Source organism: Berkeleyomyces rouxiae (genome assembly GCF_048999995.1).
Source record: "Berkeleyomyces rouxiae strain 22BRR77 chromosome Unknown BrBRR77_ptg000002l, whole genome shotgun sequence".
Lineage (NCBI taxonomy): Eukaryota > Fungi > Ascomycota > Sordariomycetes > Microascales > Ceratocystidaceae > Berkeleyomyces > Berkeleyomyces rouxiae.
The window spans coordinates 5,526,271-5,539,973 of record NW_027396492.1 but is presented as its reverse complement, the minus strand read 5'-3'; the positions used below and the strand labels follow the sequence as shown (position 1 = coordinate 5,539,973).

The window sequence follows — 13,703 nt, the reverse complement described above, 5'->3', positions numbered from 1 at the left end:
TGTCTATTCTTTAAAAATAAGTACCATGAGATTCCCCCAATTCGTGGTACTTCAAGTGTGCTGGTAGAGCAAAAGGCAAGAAGTGGCTTCCACAAAGCGGGCATAGGATTTTCATGTCGTCCTGGTCACTATCACCATCCACATCTTCCCATGGATCCAATCCTTCACAACCACGCCCCTGTGGGTCACGGTTTGTATCCTCACTCGTATCTCCATCCACAGCCGTATTATTCCCAAGAACCGCATCTTTCTCTCCATCGACCCTCTCTTTCACAACTCTAAACGGCCGCAGCACCTCGTCTTGTCGCTGGAACATGCGTGCAATATCCCGGCCCGAGCTTGCCGCGCCACGAGCTTCGTTTGCTACGATCGTCATATTTGCCACGCAAACGCTCAGCAATATAAGGTTCCACTCGGTGTCCGTGATACCGAACTTGCGTAGTAACCCTTTGAGCTTCTCGTCAACTAGGCGTGAGGCGAGCTGCTGTGGTTCTTCATCGAGATCAAACAAAAAGCTGGGAACTGGTAAAGAGCGTGATACACGGTGTCTGTAGGCTTCACTTATAGACTCACCTAGAGCTGCATTTTTCAGTGAGAGACGAAGGGTTTTGGGTTTAGCCAACCAACATGGGCGTCTTCCATGATGCGAAAAACCATTCCCCTGGACTTCATGACCATTGCTACCGACCAGATCTTTTCGCATGCGTTGGATCAAAGATGCAGAAAGCTTACGTAGCTCCTGGTAGATTCTCTCCAAGCTAGATAACTGCCGATAGGTATCTTCAATACTGATTTGTGTCGGTAAACTAGAACCGTTCTTGACAGGTGTATTGTCCACCCCGTGCAGAAGACTCCAGATCCGCTCACCAATGCCACGCTCGGCGCCAGTCCCTCCAAGAATGTCTTCGAGCAATGCAGCTGAGACGCCGGGAAAGTTACGGACATCCGAGACGGTGAGGTTCTTTTCGTGGCTGGGACCCGAATCAGGCTTGACGCCATGAGGAGCGTCGACATGGGAGTACACGAGATTGTAAAGAGCGTTTGCTATCCGTGATCCAATGCCGGGGATCTGGCGCACAGTGTGGCCATCCATGAATTCCATAGCAGCCTCTTCCGTCCACACAACTAGAGTTGTTTGATTTCTTGGCTTGTGCTTGGTGCCCGCAATTTTACTGAGTAGCTTGTTGGTAGCAATACCACAAGTACACGTAAAGCCACACTCGTCTTCGAGTTTCTGGCGTAGAAATCTGGCGAGATGGGAGCCTAAAAGCAGATGCAGTGGCACATTGTTGGGCGAGACCGTAGGCGAAAATCGAGCGTGGCTGAGGGCGTCTTCAGCAGGCAAACCAAAGACAGGGCCGGCAAATGACGTCAGGTCACATGCGAAACCATGCTGAGGATCTTGGCGAGAAAGGTGGAAAAACGAGCTGGCAAGATTGCTCATATTGAGGCAGGAGATGTTGTAGTCGATAATGTCAGTGACATCTAGCCATGTGTCAGCTGAGAAGAGTCGGTCGGATAGAGGCCATTCCGAGGGATCGGGGTGGAGGGCAGGGTCGGAGACCTCTTTCGTATTCAGCCACTTTGCCAATCCGTGTAGTTATACTCACCCAAAAACACCTCGTCAAAGCCAAGCCTCTCGACCTTGCCATTCCACGAGATAGCGGCTAGAACAGCACACAGCGCCTTGCTCTCATCGCGGAACAGCGTCAGGTCTTCGCCGTCGACCACGACCAGATTGGGGCAGGCTTTCCGAGCATCGTGAAGCAGAGACAGCTTCTTGACTCCGTGCGCGCGGGCAACATAGTTACACGTGGCGACAATGGCCTTTTGGCGGACGGCTAGAGGCCTGGTCTTGAGCGACGGGTCGTGCTTTTCGAATACCGAGGCGTAGAAGCAATCGTAGTCCTGGATTGACAAAGGCGGTGACGGGAGGAAGAGGGGTGTGTGAGTCAGGTGGACAGTATAGGGGAAAATATAGAGACCGGTTCAGAAATAAAAATAAAAAGAGCAAGTGGTCTATTCACCGGCTGTTCTTGTCACTCACAAAATGCAGGATAAGCCGGTCGTCTTTTCGACGCGGCGTTCTAGCCTTTACTTCCAGGTCAATGCCGGGCCTAGCCTGGCCAGTTTGGGCGATGTTGAGCGTGCCCGAGAATGCCGTAGGAGCAGGCCTCGGGCGTGAAGGTGGTCTTTGCGTATCATGGCAGGCGGTGCTATTAGGGTTGGTATTATTATTATCACGAGGTTGACGGCCAAGATTGGGGTTGTGGACGTGGGCGTGGTGAGCCATGGGAAGGAAGCAACCCAAGGAAACAAAGCCTGTGCAGGAGTGACAGAGCAACAAATTGTCAGTGGTAAAAGGCACGAGTGTATAGGGGAAGGGGGGGAGGAATAAAGGCAGTAGATTTTTTTTAAAAAAAAAATGCCATGGGCTTCTCTTGGTCCGTGAGGGGCTTGACTCGACCCAACTCGGCGCTCGCCAGCCAAAGCTTCACACCAAATAGCAAGAAAGAAAGGCGAGTTTTTTTTCGACAGTAAAAAGTGCTTTTGCTATAGTTTTTCCTTGGGTGCATCTTCATGATCGCCCACTTGCTACCAATTCCTAGTTTTAACTTTCCACAATTCTCATGCCACCACTCTTCTAGCTGGCCATTGACATGGAAACAAACAGAATAAACATCATGCATGACAGACTAGACACATGGTGTGAACAATGAAATCGACAATGAACGTCGCTAGCTTCCTTAGGGTTAGCACAACCCGCCCGGATCCACACTTATCGCGTGCCAATATATTTGAGCCGCTGCCAAATTATCGGACACTATAAAAAAGAGAAACAGAAACTCTCCACGTCCCTTCAATCAAAGCACCAACAGACCCCTAAGCCCAGCAACAATTAGCAGGGCATAGCAACACAGCAAGTGTCGCATCTGACAGCCCGGGGGCGGCGCGGGGCACTTAAGCTGCAAGCAGCTAACTTGGCTGCAAGGTTGTTGGTCGGAAAAAATATCACAGGTAATTAGAACGACTGGGTCTTAGTAGGGTTGCCCCTTAGGAAACCCACCCAAAGCCATCTAAACCCTGGGCAGCGAGGACAAGGAAAACAGGGGGTGGTGTTTATTTTTAGCACTACAGCCCACTAATCTGCAGTCGCTGTGCAAAACCACAAGGGGAGGCCTGGCGGACTGGAAGGCTACACACAGACTCAAGGTGACGAAACTTTTACAGGATTCGCGTGGGTTGCCTAAAAGGGTGATGGCTGGCCGAAAAAAACGGCATTCGGGGCTGGACACACGGAGAAGAACGTCTGTGGGTGTCTGAGATTCGCCTGTGAGGTCTGGGGGCAGAGTAAGTGATTTGCGTGGCCTTTTTCCTGGTTGGCAATCAAGAAGTGGTGTCTGAGAGCCGCGAGGGTTTCTGGTTTTCCACTTCTGGTTTGTTTCTCCGGCTGCGAGAGATGGAAGTGGGTGTAGGGGAGGCGGAGGTGGAGGAGGACGTTGGCAAGGTGAGCTAGTGAGCTGCAGATGTGCGCACGAGCAATGCACAGGGCTGGGACTACGTTTCTGGATATGCAAGTGTCGACGTATAGGTGACGGACAGCAGCCAGGATGATACTATGAATAGCCGGGACTTGCACATATGTAAGTGTTTATATGTATGTGCGCTGGGAGAGGAGGGAGGTGAAAGAGAGAGAGCGAGAGAGACAGAGGCTCCCCGTGTCTCCACAGTCTCTCTCTGCTCCTTTTATTTTTCCACCTCATTTCGTTTCTTGATTCTATTGAGTATATTGAAAAAAAGAGACTCCTTTGCATAGTGCAAGTAATGTCCGGAGATATTGAAGTGTTCCGGCATCTCACATCCGGAGTTTGACAGACCCGGAAAGGCATAGGTAGCCAGATAAGATAATACGCCAGCGACGATCAGGAGCGTGTCGATATGCACGGCAGGCAGGCCGAGGTGGAGATGAACATGCCATGAGCGAGTCTGACTGCAAGTGAGCAGTGCATGAATTCTAGCCAGAGATGCCGAGTGGGAGTTAGGTGGGTGAACGAACCCCATCCAGAGTTTGCTTTAAACGCCGTGGTGCTTGTTTTTTTGTGATTGAGGGCACTGTGATTGGTGGACGGGCATTGGTGGCCCCACTGCAGGAAGTAGCCGGGGATTAGCCAGTGTAGGACTGCATCTCTGGGCTTGCATCTGCATTTGCGCCTGCGTCTACGTCTACGTCTACGTCTGCGACTGATTCTGCATTCATGTGTGTGAAGGTCCAGTATGGGTGTGAGTGTGAGGTTGCATACAGGCCGATAGTTACAAAGTGGTGGACTTACTTGCACAGGCGGTTACGGAAGTGGTGAGTGATCCACAAAAGCAAGAAGCAAACACAGTCTCACCGGCGATTCTTTTTTTAGACGGTGATGTGCTACGAGTACATGTATATACATAACTAGCTACAATATATACAGCAAACTCGTGGTGATCCCTCTGCGGCCTGTGGGTTCCACGGTTCCACGTTTGCACACATTTGGCCCGTACAGAGAATAGCTAACCAGACGTGGAAAGCCACGAGAGAGACAGAAAGACACAAGCTTGGCAACGTGTTGGGGACCTGGTTAAAGGCTCTTCGTGTCTGTTCGCGGGCTTAGTCCAGACAGTGGACGAAGAGAAAGGGTCTCAGGCCCCTGTAACTATGCTTGCTTTGCTTACTGGGCTGACCACGCGAAGAACTCAGATGGACGCCGGGGGGAAGAACAGTCTTGTCCTCTTGTCCTGTCCTCTTGTCTTGTCCTTCGTCTTTTTCGCCTTGTCTCGCTACTCACGCTTTTTGGCGGCTGCGAATTTCATCTGGCCAGCCCAGCTTGTTTCATGTGTGTGCAACAATTTATCGCCCAATTTATCAACAATGGTCTCCCAAGCTGCTCTCTCAAGAGAGCCCGAGCCAGACTGTAAATAGGACGAGGCCCCTTCCCCTGTCTCTGCCTCCCAAATACTCCAGCGCCAGTCTTACTCCCCTGGCTTTGTTCTAGCTTCCCTGTCCCTGTCCCTTATCCTTGATCATTGCACTACCCTACACCCCTGCACCACCCACCTGTCCTCCTCCTCCTCCTGGCTCGTCTGTGTCTTGCCCTGCCTGGCCTTTGCCTGTCTCGTCTCGTCTCGTCTTGTGCCCATATATACTTATACTTGGGTCTTCCATCAGCCACCGATCTGCTGCCTACGTCTGGCGTCCGTCCTATCGCCCGCTTCTTTTCAATCTTCGCTCTTCTTCGTTCATCTCGACCGTCTGTCTCCCTTTATAACGCTATTGTTTCTCCTTTGCATCTCCTGGTTTCAAGTTCTTTCTTTTGTTCTTCTGTTCCGTTCTCAGTGAAGCCGTCATCGTCGTCGACTCAGCCACTTTGACACCTCGATATTTTTTTCCTTTTTCTTTTTTGAATTCCCAGTCCTTCTTTATATCACATCATCTATCCTCCGTGGTTTCGATTCTTCCCTTTGTCTACTCTTCTCCGCCACTACACTCTTTTATTCTTCCATCATCTATACATATACATCCACACAATGAGCACCGTCTCTATACAACAACAGGCGCCTGCGCGTGTCCTCAGACCGAAGCTGTCTCTCACCACTTGCATGGCCACAGCCAGTCGCAAATCATCAGTCTCTTACACTGCCGCCCTGACACAGCCTTTATCTCCTACCGCCCTGACCGCATTAAACACTCTCTCAAATAAAAACGTCATGGTCTCTTCTCCCCAGACCAGCTCTCTCGTCAACAGCGATTCTTCGTCATATCAGCCCGAGTCAGCAGTGCCCATAACCGCCATCAACACCAAGGTCCAGACTCCCTACATCACTACCGCCTACCCCGAAACCCCCATGACCTGCCACCAGATCTCTCCGGCTGCCCCGCTGACAGCCGTGTGCTTCCCTAACGCCATGGCCTTTACGCCTCCGCTCTCTGCCGGCCCCGTTGAACAGCGCAGCGTCTTCAGCTTCACCGATGCTAGCAAGGCTTATCCCAAGCTGAGCCTTAACACTCAGATCAACAACACCAGTATCTCTCACTCCTCCCTTCAGCCTAGCCCTCCTCTTTACCCCCGCCGCGTTAGCGCCGATGATGTATCTTCTGCCTCCCTAAACCCCCATGCCTCTCACCACGTACGCACCGGCTCTCTCCCCTACACCCACCCTCGCACACTCCACAGCATCCTGCGCAACTCGCCGCTGCCCTCAACCGCGCAGTTCCAACCCGCGCAGTGCACAGAGCGCCGCCCATCTAAGACGCCGAAGCACGTCGGCTACAACAGCCCACTGGAGCAGACCATCGTCAATCAAAAGTACACCATCTCACACATTGACCTGCTCAATGGCGACTTCTCGCCCAGCTCTCCCGCACCCAACATGCTGGGTAGCTTTGCCTGTGATACTCCCGTTGATCCCTTCACTTCCAACGAGACCCGCAACGGCGGCATGACTCCTGGTCCCTTCGAAGAGATGCGCCGTCGCATCGCTGGCCTGGCTGCGGTCTCAACCCCTGCTGTCAACAAGCGGATGCCTCCTACCTCGGCTGCCGACACTGCTACCACTCCTATTGTTACCAGGCGTCGCGAAAAAAAGCGTCAGTGGCGTTGGACTATTGGCCAGGATGACGAAACAGATGTTGCCGAGGATGAAATCAGCGGCGCTTTAGTTGCTCTACGCGCCGCGGAAGAGCAGGCACAGAAAAAGGCTCGTACACTTATTGAAGTCACAAACACTACAACCGAGGACTCAAACGAGTCTCAATCTTTCGCTACTATTGAACCAACTGCTTCTTGCCCACTGGCTACTCCGGTCCAACTACCAGTTCCCGTACCTAGAAAGAAATGTTCTGCTACAACGGACATTCCCACAAAACTCTGCCTCATAACCAGCACCGCCAGTCTGTCTGTTCCCATGTTAATAGGCGTCAATGACACCGAGATGTCTGACGCCAGCAGCAACTACAGCGTCTTTGAGTCACCGTCGGTTGCTGGTGTTGACACCGACACCGACCTCGACACAGAAGGCGACAGTGGCTCTGAAATGGATGACAAGACTCCGGTGGCCTGGGAGCGCGCATACTCAGAGGAAAGCGAAGAACAGCTCTGGAGCCGTCGGCAAGACGGCCCTCTGATAATACCCGCGTTGCTTTCATGAGTCTGGGAAGGGAACAAAACCAAAATATATAATGGTGGTGACGATAGGGGCAGCCGGTCAAAGATGGGGGGGTTTTCAATGATAGCGATACCATGGGATGTTTTTTTATTGGGCGCACAACACGGTCCTTATTAGGAAGGGAATTTCTTTTTCATTTAGTTCTTGGGGGGTATGGCGCAATGGACGAGATACCATCTTGGCTGTATAACTGTATTTTTATATATTCACCAGGCGTTTAAACTCTCATGGATGTTTTTCATAGCACAGAACGGGAAGGAGCCCTAAGCTTGGTTCCTAACATGGAGTTTATGCGTTTGCTTGTACTACTGACATCATCTAATATAATTGGTCGACAGAAGCGACCTTTCACATCAACAATCGGACGAATAATATGAATCGTGCATACATACATAACGAGTTAGTTAACCGCCGTTACATGTGTGCTTGCGTACGAACCATAGTCATGTTTCTGCCCGTCTTCTATGACTGCTTATGCAATTGGCTAAAAGTCACGAGAAAAAAAGACCCACCTCAGCCTTAGAACAGACACGACACACATTACGCAACTTCCTCGCCTTAATCTCTCTCACCAGGAACTAGCACTTCTACTTGTACAAGCAACAACCAACCTGAACTCACAACTGCCGTTAGCATCACTCCGTTTCCTTCAATACCCAAAGGTCCACTCCATATTACCCACTAATCATCCCTTTGTTGACTTGGGACTCAGTTTACATCCCAGAACGTCTCTCTCCCTTGATCCGCCTCCTTGTTCTCAAAAACGGACTCGACTTAGTTGCTCGATCCGCCAACCATACTAATGTTGGCACTAGCAAGATCATCGGGTCGCTTCTTAAATCGCTTTCGTGAGAGGACTATTTTCACACAAGTAGGAAGGCACTTGGAACTAGAGCCGGGTTGCTGAGATATAATGTACCAACAGGGTAACTGCTGTGTTTATGAGCTCAATCATGTAAATCTCTTTTGTTCTTCTATTTGTTTGCTATTTCCCTTGCGTGGATTTGGATATTTGCATGCCGGCTGTCTGTCTAAACTTCAAGCCCTATACTGCATAAATGCATCCCCACAGAGTAAATGTTCTCTTCCGTCACATATGCTCGCCCGCTTTCTCCCACATCAACTAACTAGTTATCATGTTCCTGTGCCGAGACGGCCCACTGCCAAGCACTAAAAACGACATCCGGGGCTTATGTGCCAAGCTGAATCTCTGATCTTGTCTTTCGTTGGATTGACATAATTGGCTGATTCCGTCGAACGACGTCATTGGCGCGAAGAATGCCCGACTGGGTTGAGTTGGCCTCCGCAACGGGAAGTCAACGTGAGGGCCTAGCCTGGACCAAAAAGAGAATGACTTTGGGGCAACTGAAGATGGAATTGAAGGCATCAGCCGTTGCCTTTTTGTTATTTTAGAGTTCACTCTCCGGCTCTGTTCCTCTTGTCTTTACTGATATAGCTGCCTTGCATTCTGTTGCCTCCAAGTTCTCCCATCTTTTTCGTTTACATCTCTGCATCTACAGCCTAGGCCTCTTCTCAAGTTTCTTGCGGGTTCATATGCTGTTTTGCGGCTAGCATCCCATCTAGATGAAGGCTTGTAATTGAAGCCAGCCGACAAGCTCCTGACACCTTACCTCTTGATACTACTGCCCTCCTTCAACTCTTCTGATATCGACTAATTGTCTGCACCATGGACTCCAAGACTCGCGTTGTGCCTTCGGGGCAGCACTATAGCGGTCGCAATCGGATCCCAAACATATCCGAGTTCATGCAGCGGCTTGACCAGGACAAGATCCATCGGGATGCCGAACTCGAAAATGCCAGTCCAAACCTCCATCAAGCTACAGAAAAGCCCAAACGCGGTGTGCTGAGTAGCTTTACCCAGAACCCGAATGCCGAGTCCACTCCAGAAGATGATTCTAGTAGCGAAATCCCAACTGTTGATGGCGAGGTTTCTGCCCACGTTCCAACCAAGAGAAAGAAAAAGGGCCGGCGAACGGTGCGCGATCCAGTGACTGGCAAGGATGTGCAGATCCAAGATATTGACATGAACTACAAGCATGTCGTTGATAATCCAAAGGTAAGTTGGCTCTTGTTTTCCAATGGGTAGAATTCGCATTGCTAATACAATGATTTCTTGACAGCTTTCTGTCCCCAATGAAAACTTGGGCCGCCCGACAACTGTTCCTATTAGCTCTTCCATGAGTGGTGAAGAGTACCGCCACGCACAAGACATCACTGCACCTCCGGACCCTATTGAGCCCGGATCTACTGCCGATGTGCCTATTCGCAGCGAAAAGACTTCTATTTTATTCTACAAGACGCCGAGTATCAGCTACGAACCCATGTTTGAGATGCTGGAAATGCGTGCCAGCTTTCTTGCTTTGGGCCTCTTTCTGGGAATTTCAGTCATTGGCAACTTGTTTGGCGGCAAGCTCTGGGCTATGGTCCCCTTGGGTGCGGGTGTTGCTTCGGCCGTGTTCCTCTGGGCGAAGAACCTGATTCGTGCTGGTAGAGACCGGGAGTGGGAATCAGAGCGTGAACGTGGAGAAATGGCCACTGCGAATCTTATTCCCGAGTCCGCGGAGGTAAGTAAACTGAACTCCCTACAACTGAACTGTATCTAATAACTTATACTACGCAGTGGATGAACTCTATGCTCAGTCTTTTCTGGGGCCTTATAAACCCCGAAATGTTTGCCGGTGTTGCTGATACGTAAGCTGAACTGCGCATCTTGTCTTTGTGTTTAGTAGAACTAATTTAACGCCACCATCTATAGTATTGAAGACGTCATGGTTGCCTCGGTTCCGGGTATCATCGAAAATGTCCGTGTTGCCGACATCTCCCAAGGCTCAAACCCAATTCGTGTCTTGAGTCTTCGATCCCTTCCAGATAATCACATGCAGGATGTCAAAAGTGAACAGTATAGTCAGAACATAAAGACTATGGATCCTGACGAACTTGCTGCCATGGAGAAGTCCGGAGCCTTTTACAACCTGGAAGCCTCAGTGGCCTACCATGCTAAACCCTCAGGTGGCGATGTCTCATCCAAGGCTAAGAACATGGGAATGCGTCTTGTTTTCTATCTTGGTGTGCGTGGTCTATTTGGTGTTCCTTTGCCAGTCTGTAAGTAAAAAACTGCTGTTGGACCATTGCAATTTCCTTGCTAACCAAGGTTTTTTTTCACGTCAGGGGTCGAACTTGTTGGCCTGGTGGCTACTGTTCGGATGAGAGTTCAACTAACTCCCGAACCTCCGTTTCTAAAGACTTTGACGGTGACTCTTATGGGTGTTCCGAAGGTCCAAGCCGGATGCACACCTATGATTGAGCGTGGCGTGAACATCCTGAATCTGCCTCTTATCTCCAACTTTGTTAACTGGGCTATCAAAACCGCCGCATCCATGTATGTCGCCCCCAAGAGCTTGACTCTGGATATTGCGTCCATGTTATCTGGAGACGATATTCAGCGCGATACGACCGCCCTTGGTGTTATTTACATCCGCATCCGTCGCGGTATTGATCTTAGCAAACAGGATCATCGCGGTAGCACTGGAGGCGGCTCTGATCCCTATGTTACTGTATCATGGAGCAAGTTTTCTAAGCCTCTCTTCTGCACCCGCGTCATTCAGGACTATCTCAACCCAATTTTTGAAGAGTCATGCGGTCTCCTGGTCACCCCAGATATCATTGATGCCGATGAAAAGCTCTCCTTGGAGCTTTGGGACAGCGATCGTAGCTCAGCCGATGATGTTGTGGGAAAGATTGAACTCAGCATTGAAACACTCATGGCCAACCCCAACCAGATGTTTGAACAAACCTCTTCTCTCAAGGGTCTTAAAGCTGAAACTAGCATGCCGGGACAGCTCCTTTGGGACGTGGGATACTTTGAAAAGGCGCCGTTCAGAAAGTCACTGCGCCTTGCTGCAGAGAAAGACATGGAGCGTGAAAAGAAGGCCCAAGAAGAGCAAACCGAAAAGATTGAGAAAGAAGAGGAAGAAGCCCAGGAGATCGGGGGAGAAGCTCAAATGGACGCACAGATGAACAAAGTATCGCAAAGACACCAGCGACACGATAGCAAGATGACGGAGGTGCCTCAGTCGCCAACGATCCCGCTGCACCCTCAGCTTTCTCAGAATTCTGTGGGTGTGCAACCAACTAATGGCGACGTCGGTGTGGCTACACAGTCTGTTAATGACGACCCTAAGATTGGAACAGGCAGTGGTAATATCTTGTCTGATACTGCAGTGCCAGCTTCGTCCCCTCAACAGGAGTTCATGCCTCGGATTGACATCCCAATCTCCAACACTGTTGCTGCTTCACATATTGTTGACAGCCGTGGTATTTCATCTCCTAACGAAAACTCTTTAGAACCTACGATGCCGCCTTCTGCTGCTCTAAACTCCGCTGCTCCGAACGCCTCATCCTCCCAGCCTAGTGTTTCTGGAACTAGCATTGAAGTTAAAATGAACAGTAGTCCAACGACAAAGACTGCTCCCATTCCACACCAGTCAACCAAGGCTGATCGAGAGGCTGAAATGGCCGCTACCACCAGCGCAGACGAGAAGCATGCTATCCTCACGCCTCCTGACCCGCAGTGGCCTTCTGGTATTCTTAGTATTGTTGTCCACCAGATTGTCGGCCTGGAGCTTGTCAATATCAAGGGGTCTGTGGGCAAGCGCAAGGGCCGTGAGTACGAGCCTGGTCGCCCTGAAGCTGGCTCTACGAAAGAAGAGCAGGGTAGCTCGTTGCCGAGTTCATACTGCACTATTCTGCTGAATGACGAGCTGGTTTACAAGACCCGTACCAAGGCTGTTTCATCTCAGCCTATCTTCAATGCGGGTACAGAACAGTTTGTCCGTGACTGGACAAACTGCATTGTCACAGTGACGGTGCGCGACTCCCGCAATCGTGAGCATGATCCTATTCTGGGTGTTGTTCCTTTGAAGATTGCAGAAGTCCTGCACAACACCAGTCAAATTACTCGCTGGTACCCCATTGATGCAGGCATTGGATTTGGTCGTGTCCGAATTTCTGTGCTTTTCCGCAGTATTAAGCTGACTCTTCCCCCCACTTTGCGTGGGTGGGATGTTGGAACCTTTGAGTTCACCTGTGACAAGATCACTGCCCTCAACTATGTCAGTAAGCACCGGCCCAAGCTCCGTCTGCGCACTGGCGGTTCATCAGCTGCTGTTGGCAGGGAAATGTGCCATGTTTTGAATGATGGACATGTTGAGTGGGATATCAGTACTCATGGAAAGCACGATCACGCTGTGCTTCCCGGCCTTCGCCTTCCCGTTCGCTACCGTTACAGATCTCCTATCTTCATTGAATTCTGGCAGCCGCGCAAGCACAACCCAGATGCATTTGCTTCGCTATGGCTGAAAGATATTTCAGACTTGAAAAATAACAGCTTTGACGTTCCGATTTGGAAATGCAACAACGCAACTCGCTTGTCGCAGAATTACATCACTGAGGAGACCTTGAAGGACGTCCGTGATTTGGATCTGGAGGAAGTTGGCCGTTTGCGCTTTTCTGGCCGGTTTTCAACAGGCACAGACAGAGATCACATCCGTTTCGTTACTTCGGACTCCCTTCGCGAGACCATTGAAACCTGGGAGGCTTGCTTTGCTGAGGGTGCAAGAAGCGAGTCTGTCAATGTCGCTATGCCTGAGTCTGCTCAAAAACTACACAAAGCCGCTGAACATGAAGAAAAGCGAAAGGCCCGAAACTCAATGCGGTCTTCGATCAGCCATCGCCGGGAAGATAGTGATGTTATTCCAGAAGAAGACAACGAAGATGAAAAGAGTTATGCAAACGGACAGAACCCTTGGATCGCTCGTGACGGCACGGATTGGAGTCGCGCTTTTGGTGAAGACCCATTACAGTATATGGCAGGGTCTCAGGCACGCAGCAGTACGACTATGTCGGAGGGCTTCTCCTCTGTTTCTTCTCATGGATACTCGGAGTCGTATACAGTGCCTTCGAGTAGCGGCCAACATGCTGGTGCATTCCAACCTGATGGCAATGTGATTGATGGACAAGTCAGTCCCAGCATGACTGGCGAGAATTATGCGGCCAGCTCCAGCCATACCGGCCCCACTTCGGCTGGTTCCTCGACGCAGGCTCCGGTGAACCCCAACAGTTTTTCTGCCGGTGAAATACAGAGCCCGGTCAACTCTAATAGTGATGAACAGGGGTTATCAAGCCCCAACCAAGGCGTGCGCGCCACTGTTGAAGGTGACTCAGACAAAGAATCCAAAAATCCACTCAAGCTGATCAAGTCTTACACAAGCCGCAGCCGAGATTTGCATCGGGTCGAACGCGGACTGATGCAGTGGAAGCCGATGCGAAACATTCGGTTTGCCAAGGATGAGGCCATTTACGCAGCGCGGAGAGTCAAGAATTTGGGCTCATTGAGTGGACGGACGCCAGATGTTGAGACGGAAATTGCAAACAACAAATAATGAGATTGAGCAAGTTGTGTTTTATGAGAAAGTATTTGTTAGTCC

At 50.5% G+C, this 13,703-nt stretch overlaps 4 protein-coding genes across 4 annotated transcripts; 3 read left to right on the top strand and 1 right to left on the bottom strand.

Annotated features, from left to right (window-relative positions):
- Window positions 1–10: 10 nt before the first annotated feature.
- On the bottom strand, window positions 11–2,293 carry BROUX77_003104 (uncharacterized protein; the record flags this gene model as incomplete). The annotated part of the gene is made up of 3 exons (XM_073747719.1): window positions 11–1,485; window positions 1,611–1,908; window positions 2,048–2,293. 3 exons carry the CDS (start codon window positions 2,291–2,293, stop codon window positions 11–13), a joined length of 2,019 nt encoding a protein of 672 aa, XP_073608186.1.
- Window positions 2,294–5,559: 3,266 nt separating this feature from the next.
- BROUX77_003103 (uncharacterized protein) lies at window positions 5,560–7,179 on the top strand (the record flags this gene model as incomplete). Its single annotated transcript, XM_073747718.1, has 1 exon — window positions 5,560–7,179. One exon carries the CDS (start codon window positions 5,560–5,562, stop codon window positions 7,177–7,179), a length of 1,620 nt encoding a protein of 539 aa, XP_073608185.1.
- A 1,705-nt stretch (window positions 7,180–8,884) lies between these two features.
- Window positions 8,885–9,821, top strand: BROUX77_003102 (uncharacterized protein; the record flags this gene model as incomplete). Its single annotated transcript, XM_073747717.1, has 2 exons — window positions 8,885–9,274; window positions 9,339–9,821. The coding sequence occupies 2 exons, from the start codon at window positions 8,885–8,887 to the stop codon at window positions 9,819–9,821; spliced, it is 873 nt and encodes a 290-aa protein (XP_073608184.1).
- A 20-nt stretch (window positions 9,822–9,841) lies between these two features.
- BROUX77_003101 (uncharacterized protein) lies at window positions 9,842–13,658 on the top strand (the record flags this gene model as incomplete). The annotated part of the gene is made up of 3 exons (XM_073747716.1): window positions 9,842–9,909; window positions 9,974–10,320; window positions 10,387–13,658. The coding sequence occupies 3 exons, from the start codon at window positions 9,842–9,844 to the stop codon at window positions 13,656–13,658; spliced, it is 3,687 nt and encodes a 1,228-aa protein (XP_073608183.1).
- Window positions 13,659–13,703: the final 45 nt, after the last annotated feature.